The following is a 23,853-nucleotide window of genomic DNA, read 5'->3' on the forward strand; positions in this document are numbered from 1 at the left end:
AGTATACCTATGTAAACAAGGCAGATTGCAATTCTGTCAGTGGAGAAGACATTGATCCTGTGTTGCTGGAACATGGATCTCTACCATCGCCTAGTAGAAGCACAGGCTAGGAACACATTTTACCCTTTGATCGCACCTGATATTTAACCCCTTCCCAGCCAGTGTCATTAGTACAGTGACAGTGCATTTTTTTTAGCACTGATCACTGTATTGGTGTCACTGGTCCTCAAAAAGTGTCAAAAGTGTCAGTTATTGTCCCAACTGTTTGCCGCAATATCGCAATCCCACTATAGGTTGCTGAACACTGCCACTACTAATATAAAATATAAAAAAGGTCCATTAAAATATCCCATAGTTTGTAGATGTTATAGCTTTTGCGCAAAACGATCAATGTACGCTTTTTGTGATTTTTTTGACCAAAAATATGTAGCAGAATACATATTGGCATAAATTAATGGGGAAATTCAATTTTTTTTACATATTTTTATTGAATATGTTTTATAGCACAAAGTAAAAAATATTTTTTTTTTCCTCAAAATTGTCAGTCTGGATTTGTTTAGCGCAAAAAATAAAAACCACAGAGGTGATCAAATACCACCAAAAGAAAGCTCTATTTTGGGGGGAAAAAAGGACATACAATTGAACAATTGCACGACTGCACAATTGTCAGTTAAAGTAACAAAGTGCCATATCCCAAAAAATGGCCTGGTCATGAAGGGGGGGGGGGTGGTAAAGATTTACTCCATATTGTCTAACTATTTATTTTATAGAGCTACACCATTTGTTATGTTTTTTATGTCATTGATGCACATGGGAGAGTGCTAGAAGGTGTTAGCTGCTGTTTATGGGGAGGGGGGTTATTTGGTCTCAATAGCAGCCCAGGAGTTCATCAGTTTTACATGGGCATCATAAGTTATTTCCAGGAATCCTCTGCAAAACTTTCTGTAAGTGCTGCTGTGCCAGTTCAGCTGTGTTACACAGACTCTGTTACCACCTTGTCGGAACTTTTATGTTAATACACGTTACTGCAATACTTGGTCTCCGTGTGTATTCTCTCCTCTCTGGATACCAAATGCCTGGCCCTGCCCACACACTGGTTAGCTGATGTAAGCTGGGTTGGGTCCCTAGTAGCAAAGGGAGCCACAGAAAACACTTTTCTTATTAAGTATTGTTACAGGCCAACTTAAGTCAAAAGCCATTTAACTACCTGTATGACTTATGTAGGACAATACAGACTCCATGAGGTTGATTTATTAAGACTGGTGCGTGCAAAATCTGGTGCAGCTCTGCATAGAAACCAATCAGCTTCCATTTTTTGGGGGGGGGGGGAAGCCTAATTGAACATGCTAAATTTAGAAGCTGATTGGTTACCATGCACAGCTGCACCAGATTTTGCACTCTCCAGTTTTAGTAAATTATCCCCCATGTATTGCTATTGGGATGAAGGCCAGAACCTCATTGATTCCAGGTCATATTGGTAAGGCCCCCTTTGTGACACATGCCTGACAAAGGGGTCATGCGTAGCTCCGAAACTTTGCACTGCTCTGTGATGTGATCATGCAATAAAGAATCAGTTTAGATGCTTCCTTGTTGATCCATGGTATGCTGGCAAATATCTCCATTGTGACTTTCGGAACCAGTCTCCATCTGGTTGTTGCTGCAGCACCCAAACCCTTGAGAGCTTATCCAGGAACATGTGCAATGGGAATATGGAGTATTTCTCACAGAGTGGACTCCATCCAGAGTCCGCTTGCCGATTGAGGGGATCTGTCTGCTGATCCCCGCTAAGCAGGCAGATGGCTGGTCAGTGTCCGCTCAGCTTATTATTATTATTATTATACAGGATTTATATAGCGCCAACAGTTTACGCAGCGCTTTACAACATCAGGGAAGACATTATAGTTAAAATACAATTTAATACAGGAATGATCAGAGGGCCCTGCTCGTTAGAGCTCACAATCTAGAAGGGAGGGTGAAGTGGATCAGAGGGTAGTAGATGTGGGGGGTGATCAGGTGGGCAGAGTTAAAATACAGTTGTTAGGTGTGGGTAGGATAGGCTTCTCTGAAGAGGAGGGTTTTCAGGGATCCTCGAAAAGCTAAAAGAGAAGGAGATAGACGGATAGTTTGGGGTAAGGAGTTCCATAGGCTTGGAGAGGCTCTGGAAAAGTCCTGTAGACGAGCATGGGAGGAGGTGATGAGAGAGCTAGAGAGCAGGAGGTCTTGAGAAGAACGAAGAGAGCGATTAGGTTGGTATTTGGAGACTAGGTCAGTGATGTAGCAGGGGGCAGAATTGTGGATGGCTTTGAAGGTCATAGTTAGTATTTTGAATTTAATTCGTTGGGCAAGCGGAAGCCAGTGGAGGGATTGACATAGAGGAGTAGCAGAGACAGAGCGGTTGGTAAGGTGGATAAGTCTGGCTGCAGCATTCATGATGGATTGAAGGGGGGTTAGAGTATGCAGCGGTAAGCCAATGAGAAGGGAATTGCAGTAATCAAGGCGAGAGATGACCAGGGAGTGAATTAAGAGCTTTGTGGCGTCATTGGTTAGAAAGGGGCGTATTTTAGAGATGTTGCGGAGGTTGAGGCGGCAAGATTTGGACAGTGATTGAACATGAGGCTTAAAGGACAGTTCAGAGTCCAGGACTACTCCTAGGACCTTGACATGTGGGGATGGGCTGATAGTTGTGCCATCAATTTTGACAGAAAGATCAGGGGAAGAGGCACGTGGGGGAGGAAAAATGATAAGTTCGGTTTTGGATAGGTTGAGTTTGAGGAAGTGACGTGACATCCAAAGTGATATATCTGATAGTAAATTAGTGATACGTGAGGAAAATGAAGGAGTGAGTTGAGGGGCGGAGAAATAGATTTGAGTGTCATCAGCGTAAAGATGGTATTGGAAGCCGTGGGAGGCTATCAGCTGACCCAGGGAGGAGGTGTAGATTGAAAATAGGAGGGGTCCAAGAACAGAACCTTGGGGGACCCCAACAGAGAATGGTAGAGGAGAGGAGGAAGTAGAGTTGTAAGTAACGCTGAAGGTGCGGTTGGATAAGTAGGTAGAGAACCAGCGAAGAGTAAAGTCACAGAGACCAAAGGTGTGGAGTTTTTTGAGGAGCTTATGCAGAGCAGACACAGCTTGCTCTCCTTTATGGGCGGTTGGATGAAAATGGACAAACTGATGGTTTACAAGTTACAACCGACTGCCACCCAATCAGACCGCTAGTGTTAAAGGGGCCTAAGACTCAAGCCTACTTGTGGACATAAGATGTCATCTTCAAGAAATGTTCTTGTTGACTGTTTCTTTATGTAAAGATGGCCCATATAGTTTACAATCTGGTTGGTCAATTCCTTTTAGATTTTCTAAAAATAAGTAATGTGAGTACCCACCTAAACAATTCATCCAATTCCAATCCAATCAAGCAGGCTGTTGCACTACATATTTTTTGTCCAAATTGTACAATCAGATAATGTGTCTGGTCAGCTTATAGCCTAAATGTGGTCATTTTTCTTAATAAAAAACAATTGGGCCTCCAGGCAGTGAACACAATAAAAAAGCAACTCAGGCTGAAAATACTCACCTTCAGTCTGGAGCTGTCCTCAGCAGTACTTTTTTTTCCGCCACAAGATGTCCTAGTCTATGGAGTTGACAAATGTCCAGTGGGAAACTAAGGACACACTATGAGGTCTATGTATAAAAAATGTGGTATACAAATGACAAACATTCACAAGCCCCAATTAACTTAACTTGTTTTATGTAATATAATTATGTCCTATGATTGTAATCGGCATCTAGCATGTGGCATATTTTGTTGAGGCGTTTTTCACATTCGGACATCAATTTGTTTTTTACATAGACAGAGTGTGATAACCCTAGTCCTTGAGGGAGCGTCACCATGATGCAATTCATGCTGAATTAATGCAGACTGACATGATGATATTGGTGCCTCTTTCCTTCATTGCCAAGGACCATCCAACTATATGGAGAAGATCAGGAAAGGTAGAGCACCCTGCATATCACATGGTTGGCCAGTGGACATCAAAAAAAGTGTGAAAAAAAAAATACATAAGAGTGTAGCCTTCAAAAAGTGGGCTTTAATAAAAGTTGTGTCACTAAACGCCTTCCATATGCCAGTGTTCTGGTCGCCTTACCATCTTGTTTCAGTACCCCTCAATGCTAGTCACGCACACAACATGGCTAGAATGATCATTTTAGTTCATTTTAAACATGTGCATAACTATGGTATATCTTTATTCAATTTAACACGTATTTCAATCATAAAGATTGTATCCTCCAGATTATGTCAAACAATAACTTGATGTATGGAATACACATTTCAATGCATCCGCATACAGGCAGTTCAATTCATTTCTATTGGGAGGCAGTAGCTGCACAGACATAGCCACTGGTCCCAATTTAACAGCTGTGCAGGTGCGAGTCTGTGTCCCCAAATACACACTGTCAAATTGGGACCAGTGTTTGTGCCCATGCAGCTGTTGTGTCCTAACAGAAATTAATGTGACTGCCTGCACACAGATGCACAGAAGTTTGCATCCTGTGTGGGAAAAGATGGCCCTTTACAAGAGTGTATGGATAAATAGACCTGCATGCATTAAAACTAGTATATATGGCCAGCATTGCAGGGCTGAACTGACCAAGAGACAAAGTAAGACTAGGTGGCAGAAGCAAACTGGGGGCTTTTCTCTTTATAATTATTGACCACATATTTTGTCCTCATCGCAAATATTTACACATTAGGCTTAATTCACAAAGCTTTAACCACACTTTCTAACCACTTGCTACTGCCTCATGCTGGCCCTTTAAAGGTTTCTCAAAGAGGTCTGTGTAGGACCAACTTGTAGAATAGGCATGCCTATTTGGAGGTGTGGTTAAGATGGACCAACTTGTAAAGTGGACATAAATTTGAGTATGCCCACCCAGAAAGTGGGCGAATGAAATGCAGACCATGGGCAAGGATGTCAGTGACTTGGGATGTTGGTAAGTATGTGTATATGTCATTTTTTAATTTTGGCCAAAGTTTCTATTTCAAGCCTACTGACTTGATATTGCCAGGTTAGAGTCAGTAAAGGGAGAAAATGTTTTATACAATGGAGGTGATAACAGCAGGCAGTCTTACTATGGGTGCCAATCCTGGTTTGAAAGTGATAGTTTATACTTTGATTTTGCCAGTTACTCATATGTATAGTCACGTTTGCTTATCCTTCATAGTTACAGACTAATAGCGTAATAGCTGCAAAACACTAGTACTAAAGATGGACTCCAGGATGATCTCAGCGCTGGCTAGCAAAAACTTGGGAGGCTGACCCTGTGTCTTCATGCTTTTTATGAGGAAGGAATAAAGCAATCTCTGACTTGAAAATCTGGGAAAATATTTTTAGTATTTTAATTTGTGAAATTGGTACATAAATTGACTGTTTTATCTATGAACAGTGCTGCTGCACCCAGGGCAAGGACAATGAGGAGTAGGAGGGGTGCAGTTTGGCACCTTAGCCCTGGGCACTGGATAACTGTCTCAGCACTGAATACAACCACTCTTTTTCTCAATAACCACTGTAAAAAAAAGTTCCTTCTAGTAGTATTCAAGTTCATATTTACATTCCTGTTCCTTCCTCCCTGGACCAGTATTCAGGATCCGTGTTGCCTCCTCTGTTTGGAGGAATAAAGTGCATTTCTACAGAGTGAGGGTCTGTAGCATTATGGGGTTCTTCTGCAGTGAGGGTAGAAGTGTCTGGTTGGCTTAAGTCCCTCTGCTCAAACCCTGTGCAGTGCAGCCACAGAGGTGTAGGGGGTGTCCAAAGCCAAGATAGATGTCCCTCGGAGCAGGCTGGGGAAGCACTATGAATGTAGCAGACCTGAGAGGCCTTTTCTACCCGGGGAGGATGAAAAAGTGAAGGGCAGGTAGTTGGTGCATCACCAGGAGAGTGTAAACTGCCCCCACAGTGTGTATGGAAGTCTCCTCCATGGCAGCAGGGTGAGGTATTGCATGGCATTAGAGATAGCTGAACTGCATGACGGAGAGACTGAAGGCCTTCTCTGAGGTCTTGCACTTGGCACGACAGGTCAGAAACCTGCAAGAAAAAGAAAATTGATATGTACAGGAAAGGATTCTGCATTGACTAATAAGGACTCAACCCATTAAAACCTTTACCTTGGATTTTGTTTCACAAGGATTCCATTAGTCATTGCATAGGTCCTCTATGAAAATTTTAATGCTCATTCTATGGTGACACCTTCATCTTTTGCGTTATTTGTAAACTCCCAAAGACTATTATTATTATTGCTTACTATGGCAAAAAGGAATACTGCTCATTTCCTTTAGTTTGTGTTTTGCTGAGAACAAAGCAATTTTATTCTTACGTTACACTTGACCAAGAACCACTCACCGCTTGACTCAATCGGTCCATACTTTCGGTAGCTCTCGGTTCCGATGTCAGGAACAAATGATCTAAAAAAGTATAAATAAATTATATAACATCTTCTGAACGCTTTTTATTAAGAACAATTCATCCTACCACTGGCTTGTTTAACCACTTAAAGACCAGGCCTTTTGTGACACTTTTTGTTTACAGGTTTAAATCATTTTTTTGATGCTACACTTGTATTCTATTTGTCAGATATCATCATTGTATCTATAAGGCCTCGTACAGACGACCCAACATGTCTGATGAAAGCGGTCCGCGGACCGTTTTCATCGGACATGTCCGCTGGGATCATTTGGTCTGATGGCTGTACACACCATCAGACCAAATTCCCCGCGAACAGGATACGCGGTGACGTGGCAGCGACGTTGCAGCGACGCGGCGGCGACGTACGCGACCCCGGAAGTTCAATGCTTCCACGCATGCGTCGAATCACTTCCACGCATGCGAGGGATTTCGGCCGAGCGGACATGTCCGATGAGTCGTACTGACCGACGGACATGGTTCCAGCGGACATGTTTCTTAGCATGCTAGGAAACATTGGTCCGCTGGAAACCTGTCCGCGAGGCCGGGAATCCGGTGCAGTCGGCCCTACACACGACCGAACATGTCCGCGGAAACTGGTCCGCGGACCAGTTTCAGCAGACATGTTCGGTCGTGTGTACGAGGCCTAAAAGTTTGTGCACAACCTCATAAGCTCACAATCAAATGCCTTTGAGATGCCTGGAAGTGGCAATATTGAGGGAAACCTCTACAACTAAAGTGGGCCTTAAGATTATATGCCTTCTGTTTCCCTTCCTTGGAACGATAATGTAAATCTTTTTCTTTGTCGGTATATAAACACTTTTGATTGTGTATTTTATATTATATGTTATTTTTCTACTCTTTGTGAAAAACTTTAACAAAAATATTGAAACAGGAAACCATGTTAAATGGACTGTAGTGTGTTTCTGCAAACTGAAAACACACTAAAAAATGCATAGGTGTGAACCAGGCCTAAAGGCAAAAGTTTAAATATTTATAAGTACATTTTTTTTGATCTTTTGCTTTAAAAAATATATATTTACTTCCGCCCTAGATTGCTCATGACGTTGCTCAGGTCCTCTAAGGCCATAGAGGTGATCAGGTCTCTGCTCACCTCTGTGACCAGCCGGCTATCGAAACGTTTCTTGGGTGCTCCAGTAAAAACTGTAAGCTCGAGAAACTATGGTGAGAGGCAGGAAATCGCTTCTGAAAGCGAACCAGCGACTAATGAGCTGCTCAGAACACTTCAATGAGAAAGCCAGCCGTCGGCTGAAAAAAAAGAGTTTCAGGGATATGGCTGATAGATAATAGATGGTTGGATAAGGCAGAAAATATAAACACTATGTCAGGGGTCTCCAAACTTTCTAAACAAAGAGCCGGTTTACTGTCCTTCAGACTTCAGGAGGGCCAGATCGTGGCCAGTGGGAGTGGAAATGTTTCTGCCAGCAGTAGGAGTAAACATTGCCACATTTGGTATTAGGTTAGAGGAATAGTGCCCAATCGCTGGCATCATAAGCAGGAATAGTGCCCTATTATTAGTGTCAGTCGAAGAATGGTGCTTCATTGTTGGTGTTCGATGGCAGAATAGTGTCTTGTATCAGTGGGAGGATTAGTGCCACAAGGGCCGGATAAAAGCAAGCAAAGGGCATCTGGCCCCCGGGCCGCAGTTTGGAGACCCCTGTACTATGTAATCAATGGCCCAGATTCAGGTAGATTTGCCCATTACTTACACATGAGCTGCTCAGCTGAATTTCTCTGCGCTGGGGCAATTTTGCCAAATTGCCACCTGATTCAGGAATCGTTTGTTCATTTAATTTGCTCCTGTTTAAGGCAAAGCTGAGGGCGCAAGGCCGTGCAAGTCAAAGTGGGTGTGCCCCTATGTAAATGAGGATTTTTCGGCTCAGCAGAGGTTTGCGCGCGCGCATGCGCAGTTATAGCGCTTCCGTCTGCGCATGCGTCAAACTGCGCCTAGCATACTTTCAGGGCAAATCATGCTCAGCTGCTTGCACTGAGCAAATAAATAGGAGCAGACTTGCGCAGGTTCTTTGCTGAATTTCATCCTGCTTTTTCCAACCCCCCCTGAGCAAGGAAATTCAGCCCATTTTGAAGAGATGGCACCTCCCAAAGGAACTAAAAAAAGAAAGGCAAACTTCGTGGCTGCGGAGATGGACATCTTAATTGCTGCACTCCAGCAACATAAAGAACTTCTATATGGTGCCCAGCGGGCAAACACCACCGTTGCCCAAAGGAGGGCTATCTTTGAAGCCATAGCCCTGGACATCAATGCCCTGGGTAATGAAGATCGTTCCTGGGATGACATTCAAAAAAAACTGAATGATATGAGGCGCAGGGTCCGGGATAAACTGGCTCTTATCCGAAAACATACCGGTGGCACGGGAGGGGGACCGCGATGTAAGATCCGCCTAAATCATGAGGAGGAGCTTATTGCCCAAACTTTTGTGCAGGAGCAGGTGGAGGGACTTGCAGGGTACGACTCCACTCTTGGGAACTTGGGGACTGGTAAGTTATTTTTGTTTCATATCTGCTGTGCATCATGGGAGGGGGTAGAAGTGAACATATTTGTGGGTAGAAGTGAAGATGGAACTAATATTTTTGTTTCATATCTGCTGTGCATCATGGGAGGGGGTAGAAGTGAAAATATTTGTGGGTAGAAGTTAAGATGGAACTAATATTTTTGTTTCATATCTGCTGTGCATCATGGGAGGGGGTAGAAGTGAACATGTGAGCAGTGTGTTGCACCAGCAAAATATTTCGTTTTGGTGTCATCCACAGGTGGTGATGATGATGAAGCTGGGCCGTCTTCGGCTGCGGGTCGACCCACGCCATCCATACCAGAGCCAGGGGTCCAGTCAGGCCCCATGGACATTATGGCTATGCTGGTCCAGGAGGAGATCCTACCGGGGCCAAGTATGGTGGAGGAAGTTGTTTTGGAGGAGGATTCCTTTTTCCTCATCCAGGAGGACTCTGGCTCCCTCCAGGAGGATACCACCATCCCTGAGCAACCCACCACCCCCCCGCCCAGCACGTCATCCCCCTCCAGGGCAAGCCCCTCCATTGTGGACCCCTCCCCTTCTCCCTCTGTCCGTGCCCGAGCCTCTCCCCCCAGGAAGGCTCTGTCCAAAACGAGGCATATATCCTCCAGCCTCCGTGACGGTCTGCTGGAGGAGCAGGCCCTGCAGACCCGCCATATAGGGGCCATGGTGGGAGATGTTCGACGTCTGGCGGACAGCATGGCATCCACCTCCACCTCTGTGCAGCATGCCCTCACCCTGCATGCAGACCGGGACAAACATGTCTCACAGAGCCTGGCGGAAATAAGTGGCAACTCCAAGGCCATAGTCACCTGCTTAGTGGCTCAGGAGAACGCCCCCGCTTTATTAAGCAGGATGGCAGCTGCGGTGGAGGCCAACACCGCTGCTGTGCAGGCCAACACCGCTGCAGTGCGGGAGGAGGGGAGAGTTACCCGCCGTCATCAGCGGGATACCACCACCCGCCAAATGCGGATGTTGGCCCAGACCAACACCATCCTCGCCCGCCTGGCCAACGCCATGGAGGGCATGCAGCCACCACCTGCGAGGAGTGTGGAAGTAGGGGTTGATGCTCCTCCCCCCCTCAATCCCCACCCCATGCCTCCTCTGCACCACGGAGATTGAGGAGCCAGAGCCGGGGCACCCTTGGCCCAAAGAAAAAATCAAAAAAAATGATCTAATTTCTACATTTATTTTATGCTCAGAATATGAGTTTATTTTTTTTTTGGATATATGCTCAGGATATGAGTTTATTTTATTTTTGATATATGCTCAGGATATGAGCTTTTATATTTATTTGTAGTCCCTACACACGGTGAGGAGTGTACAGTGTGACTGGTGTGTGAATGGGGGGGGGGGGTGGCACTCCTGCTGGAAAAGGGGTGTCACCCTCTGCCATGTGAAAGGTGTATGAATGGACAGCAACATAATTGGAGCCTTGACGCGGCGTTGCTGCTCCCTAATACCATGGGGTATTGTTGGGTCTAATCCAATTTGGGGTGCATGTGTCGGGTGTGTGCTAGGGACTACAGTGGTGTGCATACATGCATTATACTTGTGACAAGATCAGGGTGTGTTTAATGTGCAAAGAGACGTTCCACAAGACCATTCCGGATTGCTCTTCCCTCAGAAGATCCGGTAGTGTTTCTTGGGGGGGGGGGGGTTGCGTGGTTCGGGGGTAAGGTCATTGCGTAGCTCAATGTGCATGCCCCTTCTCTCAGCAAAATTGTGGAGAATACAACATGCCCCGACGATTTGGCACACAAAGTTGGGTGAATACAACAGGGTCCCCCCTGATTTATCCAGACATCTGAATCGAGATTTAAGGATGCCAAATGTGCGCTCCACCACCGCACGGGTACGTGCATGGGCTTCGTTAAATCTTTCCTCTCCTGGTGTTTGAGGGTTACGATATGGGGTCATCATGTGAGGTCCCAGGGCATATGCAGAGTCACCTGGAAGGGAAAAGACAGGAGGATGTTAGTCGTGCATGTGCCCCTTGTGATGTCTGCATCATGGGGGGGGGGGCAGTCATACCTGACACCCATGTCACTCACCAATCAGCCAGCTGTCTCCATACATGTTCTGGTCAAACTCGGTTGGGATGGGGCTGTGTCGGTAAATAAAACTGTCATGGCTTGACCCTGGGTGTTTGGCATGGACATGCCATATGAGGCCATGTGCATCCACAATCACCTGCACATTTATCGAATGCCAATGTTTCCTGTTGCAGTAGATATGCTCGAGGAGCCGGGGGGGGGGGGCGTAGTGCCACATGGGTACAATCTATTGCACCCACAGTGCGTGGAAATCTGGCTATTTCATAAAAATCACTGATTGCCTTCGGCCGCAGGTCAGCCGTGGTTGGTTTGATAAATTGTGTGCCCATGCGTCTGAGTATTGCAGAGATCACTTGGTGCACACACCTGCTCATGCTGGATTGGGACATCCCCGCCACCATTCCACCTGTGCGCTGAAATGAGCCACTTGCCAAAAAATGAAGGGTTGCCACTACCTTCACCAGTGGCTGCACTGCCTGTCCCCGATGGGTCGGGCTGCTGATGTCATCCTGCAGGATTGTTACCAACTCAAGGATGACTTCAGGGCTGAAGCGAAACATGCGATACACCTCATTATCACTCATCTCAAAAAGGTTGTAGCGCCCTCTGTAAATCCTCTCCCGTGCCCTCCTACGAGTCGGCTCAGTCAATAGAATATCAAGAACCATAGCTGCCCCTGGCATGTTGGTGCACAGATGTGAGGTCCCGAAAATGTGGGTGCTCTGCTTGTTCAGCTCGTCTGTCTAGGTGCTGCTGAAGTTGCGCGCTCCTTCAGATGACATTTGGCCATCTTTTGCTAACTTGCCTCTGCTTTTAGCAGGAGCAAGTTTGCCCGGGGAAAAAAGCTTGCACGCTTCCAGCGCAAGATGCGCATCACACGCGCATGTTTCTGAATCATCGGCAGTACCTAATTTGCATATTCGCTGAGGGAATTCCATGAAGGCGCAACTTACACCCCGCGCAAAATTGCGCTATAATTGCGCCGGAGCAGCTAGGCTGCGTGCGCGGGAAAATGGCCGCATTTCAGGCTTAACTGGTTTACAGAATCAGCCGCAAATTTGCATGGGAGCAAATCAGTACTTGCGCGGCGCAAATCACACTTGCTCCCGCGCAAGTGCTTCTTGAATCTGGGTCAATGTATATATAGTAAAAAAAAACTGCTTCAGATATAGAAGACAAGGGGGAATTAACATATATGTGCACACTAATTTAGGATGTGCACATTTATGCAATCCGCATAGAGGCACTGTGCTATACAGTGGTAATGGTAACGGGCCGGTCCTATTTGGTAAAAGCCCACCACATTGATACAGATATACATTACTGGGGATAGCGAGGAAGGGGAGTGATAGAGAATTGGTGCTTGTTTTCAATTTTTTTTTATATATATATTTTGAGTAATTAAATTACATTACATTTTTATGAATTTTTTAATAAATGATTTGGTAGCCCAAAGTTGGTTTCACTTCTTCCACAGTTCTCTCTTTATATAGCATTGTTGATCTTTGTGATGACACCCACCTAGATATTATGGTCAGGGCAGCATAATCAGTATATGTGCATTCCCCCAACCAATCACTTTTCACATTGTTGGACGCTCAACAGACATTGTGGGTTCTAGCATCTGCACTTATAATAGTTTTTCTAGTCCGCAGCACTTATAATTAAGGATCGCAGAGCATATTTTTTAGAATGGGTTGCCAAGGCACAAACATTAAACAGGAAACTTTTTTTGCAACAAGATGCACCACAACACACATGTATGTTGTGATGTGCTGAAATGTACATGGGCTGAAGTTGTTTTGGGGCAACACAAGTTAGGGCTTAGTGAATTGAGCTCCCAGAAATGCTAGAATGTTTTGTTGTGTGTTTCTAAAGGTCTGCTGATTTATGTAATAACGGTGGACCATCCCTGCAAATTCTGTGTTGACAGAGCCAACTGTCGTGTCAATGCAAAGCCCAGATTTATATTGATTACAGGTGCCCTTGGGTGGTAATCAACACCCCAGTTAACAAATGTGCCACATCCTATTAATAGTTGAATAAAAAAAATATATGGAAAAATATATTGAAAAGGTAACAACATTTTTAATGTTTCACAGAATGATACTTAATATACATAAGATGCATCTAATAAATAGAATACAACATTAGAAATGAATAAAAAGGACCACGTGATTTAACACTGGATATACTCAATAATGATCTGATACATTTGCTGCAGGGATGTAATCAATAGAAATGCCCACGCTGGGTAGAAAGTATCTATAGGTGTCCCTATAGTTGTGACAATATTACCATTACCATTTTATCCGGTGCATCCCCATATATCCACCGCCCCAATATCCTTTGGGGTGGGGTCTGTTTTCAGCCTCTGCACTGTTTGGTGAGGGCTACTGTGTAAACACACTCTCAATTCGCTCCAGTTCATTGAAGCTCCAGAGGAAGCGATTTGTTAGATCGCCAAACATGTAGAGCTATCTTTTAATCTTTTCAAGAACCTTGTGGATACACACCAAGGAGATACTTTCTACCCAGCGTGGGCATTTCTATTGATTACATCCCTGCAGTGAGTGTATCAGATCATTGAGTATTTACAGTGTTAAATCACGTGGTCCTCTTTTTTAATAATTTCTATTGTTGTAGTCTATTTATTAGATGCATCTTATGTATCATTCTGTGAAACATTCAAATTTAGTTAATTTTTTATGTGCCTATAAAGTCTATTTTTCCATATATTATTTTATTCAATTCAATACAAAGCCCAATATAGGAATGAGCCATCAAGGAGCTCAAGCATTGTTACTTTGGATGTGGAGAGGCCTTTGTATTGCATAAAAAGCTCAGGGGCTCATGAGGCATGCTGGACAAACACAACCATCTTCTCCAGATACCTTCATAGCCTCTAGTTTAAGGTGAACAGATTTTTTAAATGAAATCTGGGGACATATATTTTTTTTTTTACTAGTAATGGCGGCAATCAGCAACTCTCTGCCCATCACCGCCCACCTCACAGCCTGTCAAGTCTTACTCTCCGGGCTACTACTGGGTGGGGAGCGGAGGAAGATCACTCTGCCAGGGAAGGCAAGGAGATTGGTGGCTGGCCGGGACTTGAGCCAAGGCAGAAGACCATGCAAGCGGAGCTGAATGATCACGCACCTGAAACTGAAGAAATATTCCCTTTGCTCCGACCAGCATGATCATCAGAAAGGGGCACAGATAATGGAAAAAAAATGTTTTATTCTGCACTGACTGCCTTTGAAATTGCCCCAGCCCCTGTTTAAATCCAATCCGGGGACAGACTTGGTTCAGGGACAGTGTTCATAATCCGGGGACTGTCCCCGGAAACCAAAGATGTCTGGTCACCCTACTCTAGTTAGGTGTTAGAATCAGTGTGGTTATCTGAAGTACAGTACAGATCATATCCCGATGGGAATTGTTACGTTTCTCTTGACATAAAGCACAAAAATAAAGGCAGACACATGTTGATTATGGCTTATTCATTACTGAACTTAGTGACTTTTCTGAAATTTTCCATGAAGGTGGTCTTACCTGGAGCATTTGAAAGGGAACTACAGTTTGAAAATGTAAACTTTTGCTGGGCAGTTTCTTCTATCCCATCAACAACCCTGTAGGAAGAAACAGCAATGTGAAAATATTTAGGAACATGTAGGGTGATTGCGCATTAAAAATTGTATACTGTGCATTTTAGCATTGGTTTTGAAAATATTATAATTCAGTACATACGCCTCCTAGATTGTAAGCTGTAATGAGCATGTAATGTTTTAAAGCACTGCGTAAACAGTTGGCGCTACGTAAATCATGTATAATAATATGAAATATCTTGCACTACTTGGTGAGTTGGTGATTTGTCAGGTATATCAGAAAAATCAAGGTCTTTTTACCCTCATAGCTATGTGTAGCGCTACCCCCGGCAAGAGCTACTTAAGTATGTTTGTTGCATACTCTGCCTCTCAACCCCAATAACAGACTCAGCCCCCTCTGGCACACCTGACAATAGTGTAAGTGCAAGGACCAATGAGAAACACACACGGTATGATAAAACACAGAAATTGTCTTTACTGCAATATTTCTGTGGAAAAGAGTAACAAACAGTAACAATATAAATTCAATTAATGCAATTGGAGAGCAATAACTGAGATTAAGAGCAATATAGCTCAATACTATATTCAGGCTGCTTTCAGGGGATTCAAAACCCCAAGAGCAGAGGCAAACACTTCAATAACAATAAATCACAATATGGCAATCTGTGCCAGATTTGTTACCTTACTCAGGTCGGCTCTATGAGTCCAGGTAGGAGGAGAGCAGAGGAATGACCCTCTTCATGTCAGGCCTCTCACTTTTGTCCTGTGACATCACAGGCACAACTTCAAACACTGTACTCAAATCACTATTTAATGGCTTAACTCCTGCACACCCTCACATACTCAGGGCTCTGTATATGCAGTGTGAGGGCCTATTTGGCACCAGTAGCTTCAGTCCTTTTGAAGAAAGATGCGGATTTGTATCTTTAGCTAGCCACTCTCATTGGTGCACTTAAACTCCTAAAAAAGGGCCAAACACCACAACTGGCCCAGATTATCAAGTAAAGAAAGCAGGCTCTTCCTAAGCAAGGTGAAAGAACAATGGTGTCTGTATACAGTGTCTCTGTGATTGGATGGCCTTATCCTTTATCCCTGTGGCACTACAAGTGTCAGCAAGATGACTAACAGCAATGTCTGTATACAGTGTCCATGTTTCCTGCAAGTGGGCGAAAGCCCTCTCACCCAAATCTGCTGCTAAGGCCCAAACGAATGTCTTGGAACAAACAGGATCTTCTATGGACCCGACTGGTCACCTCACACTGTAACGCTTCACACTGTCAGTGCAAGTGTGTCTGGATATGCACCTGGGATCCCCCTCTCTCAGGCTGGATGTCCTGACTGGCTGTGGATGTCTGAAATCACGTGGTGGACTGACCTGGGAGGTAGCACCTCTCCCCTAAGTCTAATCTCTTCCTCTGCCTCGTGGAGTTTGATCACTCTCCTCAGATCAGCTGAGTTCCTTTTCCCTCAGAGCAGTCTGGCTATTGTTGTTCTGACTCCATAGAAAGCTATGTGGCCATTTTAGATGGGGGCTATAAATCCCAGAATCCTTTAAAGCTGATGCTTCTTAAAGTCCTTCTGATTTGCTCCTGTAACTGCTCCTCCTTCTACCAGTAGGGACACAGGGGAGGATGCAGGGTGAGCAGCCCTGTGTGTCTGTGTGTGGAGAAAAAAATGGAGGGGGAAATATCCCCCTCAGAAGCTGAATGGGACTATCTCTTTCACAGAAAAATATTGGCCTGCTTCACCAGGCAGCGGGATATGCAGGGCTACATACTCCCCCCACCAAAGAACCTTTGGTCCCCACAGGAAGTAACAGTCCTTCACCTGTTACATGCTGTCAAATAAATGAAGAAAAAAGCGGTTAGTGTACACAGAAAAACAAACAATTCGCATTTTCATAAGGACCTGGCAGAGGAACCTCCCATCAAAAAACATAGGAAGGAAGGTTGTTCTGCCTACAGGCCACCTTAATTGGAATGGCCCAGTTAGTTGTGCCAGGGTGTGAGTTATGGTTTCCCTTCACCAAATCTGTGGTGTGAAGGTCAGGCTCTGCAAGAGTCACTTGAGAGGTGAGGATAACTTCTTTGGTGCTCTTACCGAACACATCACAGGTCGGCCTCTTGAGAGGGTGCTTAACTCTTCACTTTCTCTTTTCCACTGGCTCAGGCACGGTGGGCTCACTAGCCTCTTCTTCCTATTTAACTGCTTCTGCCTTCTGCAGATCAGTTTCTATTGCTTCTGCTGTAGATCTTTCTCCATTCATTGTGGAAGAGGGAGAAAACTCTGGCCCTCCTGCTCGCAGGGAAGGTAAGGGATCACATTTGGGCACAACAGAGGCTAACAGGCACTTCACGAGATCTGTGTTGATATGTTGATACATGATAACTTAACCCGCAGGTATCCATCACAAGGGTAATTCTCTACTTGAATACCCTGGATCTCTATATCTTCCAACTTTTGCAGGGGCATGTATGACAAATACCTCTCGCAATAGTCACTGGTCAGCAAACTCACCTGAGCACCCGAAGCAAGAATGGCTCTTGTATAGATTCCTTCCACCAAAACAGACACTACAGGCAGAGGGCCTACCAACTGGACGGAAGGCTTGGTGGAAACATCTAGAACAACAGGTTTTTGTGGCTGGACCCATGCTTTTTTCATCTTCCGACGTCGAGACTGCCGTTTCTGATGATGTTTTGTAGGCCCGATAGGCATTCTTCACTGAAATGGCATAAACTGCAGGTGTCCTCCATTGTTCTCTTTCACATTTAGTGAAGGTTCTTCTTGAAGGCCCAGGTCTTCTCTCCATCCTTAGGTCCCTTCTCTGTGGTCCCAGCCAGCCTTCTCTCCTCCTCGGTGGACTAGGACATTCTCGCTGGTAGTGACCTACACCTCCACAATTTAGACAGACGTCTGGATTAATTAGGCTCTTGCTAGGTGCTGTGGACAAAGCCGAATGCACATAGGGCCCTTAAACCCCCTCTCCAGACAACTCAGTAAGTTTTGCAGCAACATGTTCATTTCCATCATCTGGGATATCTGCATCTTTAGTGCTACTACCTCAGACTTGACGTCTAACGATCCAGATATCATCTCCATTAGCTGTGACATCTGAGTCTTCAGGACCCCAATTTCTGGATCACTATCAGCTGTGCTGGCCACTCTGACTCCTACAGCAGATTCCGACCCCTGGCACTTGTGTTTGTTCTCCAGCATGGCTTATTCCTCTCTCACTAATTTAATGAGCTTAGTCTACAGCCGAATCCAAACTGAATCAGAGCGTGAAGCACCTCTCAGGATCTGCTGCATTCTAGCTTGATCCACAGCAAAATATTGCATCCCCTTCTTTAATACGATCTGATGCAACAGTCTTAGCCCCCTCTGACACACCTGGCAATAGTGTAAGTGCAAGGACCAATGAGCAACACAGACATGTTATGGTAAAACACAGAAATTGTCTTTACTGCAATACTTCTGTGGAAAAGAGTAACAAAACAGTAACATATATATTCAAGTAATGCAAGTAAAGAGCAATAACTGAGGTTAAGAGCAAAATAGCTCTATAATATATTTAGGCTGCTTTCAGGGTATTCAAAATCTGAGAATAAACCCAAGAGCAGAGGCAAACACTTCAATAACAATAAATCACAATAGGGCAATCTGTACCAGATTGGTTACCTTTAGTCAGGTTGGCTCTATGAGTCCAGGCAGGAGGAGAGCAGAGGAATTCCCCCTCTTTATGTCAGGCCTCTCTCTTCTGTCCTCTGACATCACAGGCCCAACTTCAAACACTGTACTCAAATCACTATTCAAAGGCTTAACTTCCCAGATAAACTGTCCTGCACACCCACTGCATATACAGAGCCCTGAGTATGTGCGTGTGGGCCCAAATGGCACTAGTAGCTTCAGTCCTTTTAAAGAAAGACAAGGCTTTGTATCTTCAGCTAGCCACTCTCATTGGTGCACTTAAACTCCTGAAAAGCAGGGCCAAACACCACAACTGGCCCAGATTATTAAGTAAAGAATGCAGGATCTTCCTCAGCAAGGTGAAAGAACAATAGTGTCTGTATACAGTGTCTCTGTGAATAGAGGGCCTTATCCTTTTTTTTTTTTTTTTATTTTTTATTTATACAAAATAGAAGACCGGCCCACAAGGACCACAGCAAGTAAACAGTACAACAGTTGTCATATGGAGGCACACATGTGAGACATGGTAGTTACATAAGAAAAGTTTTGCGAGAACTCTTAAACTGTCTGTGGAGGCACCTCTCCCGGCTGGGTGTGGCAGCGCACGGCACGAAAGGCTATGTGCCACTCGTCCCGCATCGCCGCCCCCAGTTCAAAAGCCGGCATCCCATCCCCTTCCGTGTTTTTGTGGTATCTTTCTGCGGCCGGGAACTATGGAACCGTGTGCCAGTCCTCTACCATTTCCATTTTCTAAGTGTAGTAGAGTATAGGAAAACAGAAATAGAAATCTGGGTGCTGCTCAGTGAGCAGTCCAGAGACAAAGAGGGGAGAGATAGAAAAATAAAAGAGTAGAGGGAGAAGAGTGGTATAAGGGTAGGTATTTAAGTGGAGGATAAGGGAATGAGAGGGGGGGGGGGGGGAGGTTCGCGAGCATGGACCAGCATCTCTGTCCGTCGGTTCCTTTTACCGTGGCGGCCTTTGCCGTCAGGGTTGCATGTCCAGGTGTGGGGGCAGGCTCTGATCAGGGGGTGGCGGTAGTTCTCCTCTAAGGGCCTGGCCCTCTTCGGAGTACTTAAATATTGCCCATAATTGCCAGGTCTGGGAGTAGAGTTCACCCCTATCTTGCTTTGACAGGACTAGATCCTCCATCCGCCCGATCTCATCCACCTTCCGTAACCACATGGCCACTGTCGGTGGGTTGGAGGATTTCCAGCACAGGGGGACACAGGCCTTGGCTGCGTCTAGCAGGTGGCGCACCACCGACTTTTTGTATACACGCGCTGGGGTAGAGGTTGCATGGAGCAGGAAGTACGCTGGGTCATCTGGGACCTTGCGCTCCGTGAATCTTTGTGTAATTCGCCTTACTCCCTCCCAGAATGGTCTGAGGAGTGGGCAAGACCAAAAGATATGTAATAGTGTCCCCCTGTCTGATCGGCACCTCCAGCAGAGGTCCGATGTGTCCGGGAACAGTTTGTGCAATAGGTCTGGTGTCCTGTACCACCTTGTCAGCAGTTTGTAACTGGTCTCCTGGACCTTGGTGCAAATTGATGATTTATGTGTAAATGTGAGTATCTGCTGTCTCTTAGCGGGTGTTAGCTGATAGCCCAAGTCCTGTTCCCATCTGTCAAGGCTAGGAATCTGATACCCTTCTACGGGGGTCACCAGCAGCGTATGTAGTAAGGACAGGGCGTGGGGTAACGCCCCTGACTCCTCGCACATCTCCTCCAAAGTCGTAAGAGTCTGCCCGGCGGGTGGTGGGGAGATGGTTCTGAGGAAGTGGCCCAGCTGGCTGGCTCTCATAAAGTCCAGCTGATATTGACCAGACTGGTCCATCAGCTGGGTTGACGACTTCCACCGACCCATCTCACTGAAGTGTGAGGCTTGAAAAGTCCCCGACTCGCTGAGCGCAACAAATTTGGCGTCTCTAAGTCCCGGTGTAAAGTTTGGGCTGCCCAGAATTGGGCGTAGCGGTGAGGTCTCCGTTGCCAGGCGGTACTGCTCCAACAGCCTCGCGCACACCTTGGTAGTATTCCCTATCAGTGGATGGTGTTGTACGTCTGTTTGTTGTAGGGCACGGCACCACGGAGCACGTCGTAGCATAATGCCACTTTGTGCCTGCTCTAATTGTGGCCAAAGCTTGAGCGAGCTGTGTCGATTCCAGTCTATGAGACGGTTTAACTGCGCTGCATGATAATACGTTCGTATGTTTGGCATGGCTAGGCCACCACATAATTTGGGTAATGAGAGGACGGCTTTATTTACTCGGGATCGCTTCCCTGCCCACAAGAAAGTCCCGAACGCGGCCTGTGTTTGCTTAAAAAACTCTGAGGGGACATGCACAGGGAGGGCTTGCAACATGTACACAAATTTGGGCAGAATGGACATCTTCAGAATGTTGCACCTACCGAACCAGGAATGTAATCCAACGGTCCAGTGGTTCAACAGTTGTTGGACTGTCCTAAGTAATGGAGGGAAATTAAGTTGGAATATATTAGACAGTCGTGGTGGGATCCGTGTTCCCAAATACGTTAGTGCTGTGTCCGTCCATTTTAGGTGAAAGCTTTGTTTAAGTCGGGTCAGTAGTGGTTGAGAAATTCCCACCCCCATCGCCTCTGACTTTGACAGGTTAATTTTTAGGTTCGACAGTTTGCCATAGGAGTCAAATTCACGCATCAAATTTGGAAGGGACGTCGACGGGTTAGTCAGAGAGAACAGCATGTCATCAGCATAGGCTGAGACTTTGTATTGGTTGTTTCCGACCTCTATTCCCCTAATATTTGGGTTCCGCCGTATTTGCCGTAGGAAGGGTTCCAGCGTCAGGGCGAATAGGAGGGGTGACAGCGGGCATCCCTGTCTGGTCCCATTCGCGATCGGAAACGGGTCTGACTGCGTTCCATTTGCTCTTACTCTGGCCGTTGGTTTCGTGTAGGCCGCTGTAATCCATCGCATCATTTTCTGACCTATCCCTACGTGACTTAAGGTGGCGAACAAGAAACTCCAGCTCACCCGGTCGAATGCCTTTTCGGCGTCTGTCCCTACAAAGACACAAGGGACCTTTGTTTTATTAGCTACGTGGAGCAGGTTCAATACCTTGGTCGTATTGTCCCTGGCCTCCCTGGTTGGGACAAAGCCCACTTGATCCAGGTGAACAAGACCAGGGAGATACTTCTGAATTCTCGTGGCGATCACTTTTGTGAATAGCTTTATGTCAGTGTTCAGCAGTGAAATGGGTCGATAACTGCCGCATTGACCCGGGTCTTTACCCTCTTTATGGATCACTGCTATTTGCGCCTGCAGAGTGGAAATATGGAACGCGCCCTCTGTCCCCAAGGTATTGAACAGGCTCACCAAATGGTTCCCCAGAGATGGCAGCAGGGTCTTGTAGTATGTGGCCGTAAGGCCGTCTGGGCCCGGGGCCTTCCCTGGTTTGGAGGATTTTAGTGCCATCTGTATCTCTGGTAGGGTAATTGGCTCCTCTAGCTCTTCCCTCATTTCTGTTGTTAAGGTCGGCATGCTGGAGGAAGTCAGATACTCCTTCGTCTGGTTCGAGTCAAGTTCTGGGATTGGGCCTGGGAGGTTATATAGGTTTGTATAAAAAATTTTAAATTCCTGGGTAATCTGTTGAGGGGTGGAGGCCTTCCGTCCTTCGCGTGTGACTATGTGCGGTATGTATGATGCTGCGTTTTGTGTACGGAGTGCTCGCGCCAGCATTCTCCCGCATTTATCGCCCGATTCGTAACCATGTCGCCTACATATCTGTATCGCCGCTTTGGCCTTGAAATGTAACAGATCCGTGATCTGTGTGCGAGTGGTGTTTAGTTCCGAGTTCGCTTGGGGCGTCTGGGACTGTTTATGTTGGGTCTCTAGTAGCTGTAACTTATCGAGCAGTTTGTTGAGTTGGTCTGTTCTCTGTCTCTTCAGTCTGGCCCCATGCTTGATTAAAATCCCCCTTATGACCGCCTTGTGGGCTTCCCAGATTACTCCCGCATCGCTGTCTTGTGTGGTGTTAGAGTCAAAGTAATGTCTCATCTCCTCCACCACCTCTGCCATGGTATCAGCGTCCTGCAGCAGGCTCTCATTAAGTCACCAGGGACGTGTCTGGGCCGTCTGTGCGTCTGTCAGGGCATACACTAGCGTGACCGGTGCGTGGTCGGACCAAGTTATCGACCCTATCGACACATCCTCCACTGCCGAAAGATGTCTGTGAGGTATCAGGAAGTAGTCAATCCTGGAATAGGATATATGGGGTTTGGAGTAGAAGGTGTAGTCCTTCTCTCCAGGGTGAAGAAGACGCCAGGCGTCCACCAGCTGTGCCGAGTGTAGCGTCGTGTGTATGCGTTTACGGGAGTCCCTGGAGGCAGAGGAGAGTCCTGTCGAGGTGTCCTCTTCAGGAATTAAAGGAATGTTAAGGTCGCCTCCTATAATTAGTTGTCCCTCCGCGTATCGCATTAACTGTTTTAGTTGTCTGGATAGAAAAGTATCTTGGCGCTCGTTTGGGGCGTAGAGGTTCGCTATAGTAACCTGAACCTGTCCAATTCTGCCCTTCAGGAACAGGAATCGTCCCTCCGTGTCTAATTTAGCATCCTCACACGACCAGGGAACTCTAGCTGAGAGTAGTATGGAAACTCCCCTGGATTTTGCTGCCGCATAGTTTGAGTGGTATACAGTGGGATAGTGCCTACTTTTTAGCATAGGTATGTTCCCTTCTCTAAAATGCGTCTCCTGTAGCAACACCACGTCCGCGCCTAAGCGACGCATATCACTTAGGAGCATTCTCCTCTTTTCTGGGATGTTCAGGCCTTTGGCGTTCAATGACACCACTGTCAGCCTGTCCATGCTCGCGAACTCGGGGAGGGTGTGTCCCCCTGGGTCAGCGGGGGGTAGGAAGATGTGGGGTAGGGGGTGAGTCCTCTCTGGTATAGGGGGGTAGGGTGGATAAGAAGTATAGGGAGGGTGGGGGGAATAGGGGAAAAGGAAGATTCAAGTTAGGAGGCCACCAACAGAGTGTGTGGCTAAAGAGAAAGAGTCTAAGTTAGCCTAAACAGCTAAAGGCGCTCTCCAGCTAAAAAAAACTGGGAACCGAGCGCAGGCCTAAGTGGGTAGGTGGGTAGGACAGGGTCTGCAAAGGCGAGCTCCCGTGTCCCCGTCCCCCCCCCCCCGACCATAGGTGTTGTTGGGGCCCAAGTTGACAGTGCAATCTAAGTCATCAAACATTCCAGGTGTAATATAACATCAGATTATTCATAATATAGATTAACCAAGCATAACAGAACAACACAGCATCACATGGTTCATAGCAACTCAAAGTCAACAGGGCATTGTAATTCTATCCTCAGTATGAAGTGTCATTAATCCCCTTGTGAGGGGGGCCCCTCTGTTGTGTTCTATGCATATGGTGCTGTTTCTAACTAGAACTGGCATAGTGGTGGTGAGCCATGTCATCTCCCCCCTCCTTCATCTTAAATAATACTACCGCTCCTCCCCTCCACGT

General features: G+C 46.0%; 1 protein-coding gene across 1 annotated transcript in view; it reads right to left on the bottom strand.

Moving 5' to 3' along the window:
- Nucleotides 1-5,374: 5,374 nt before the first annotated feature.
- KCNH3 (potassium voltage-gated channel subfamily H member 3) overlaps nt 5,375-23,853 on the bottom strand; it is a 171,746-nt gene continuing 153,267 nt past the window's right edge. The window contains exons 14-16 of the mRNA XM_040341150.1: nt 14,620-14,696; nt 6,399-6,460; nt 5,375-6,083 (exon numbers count right to left, since the gene is read on the bottom strand). Coding sequence (XP_040197084.1) covers nt 5,607-6,083; nt 6,399-6,460; nt 14,620-14,696 — 616 coding nt within the window. The 3' untranslated portion in view covers nt 5,375-5,606. The remainder of the gene's footprint in view (nt 6,084-6,398; nt 6,461-14,619; nt 14,697-23,853) is intronic.

The sequence above is a fragment of the Rana temporaria genome, chromosome 2, assembly GCF_905171775.1.
Source record: "Rana temporaria chromosome 2, aRanTem1.1, whole genome shotgun sequence".
NCBI lineage: Eukaryota > Metazoa > Chordata > Amphibia > Anura > Ranidae > Rana > Rana temporaria.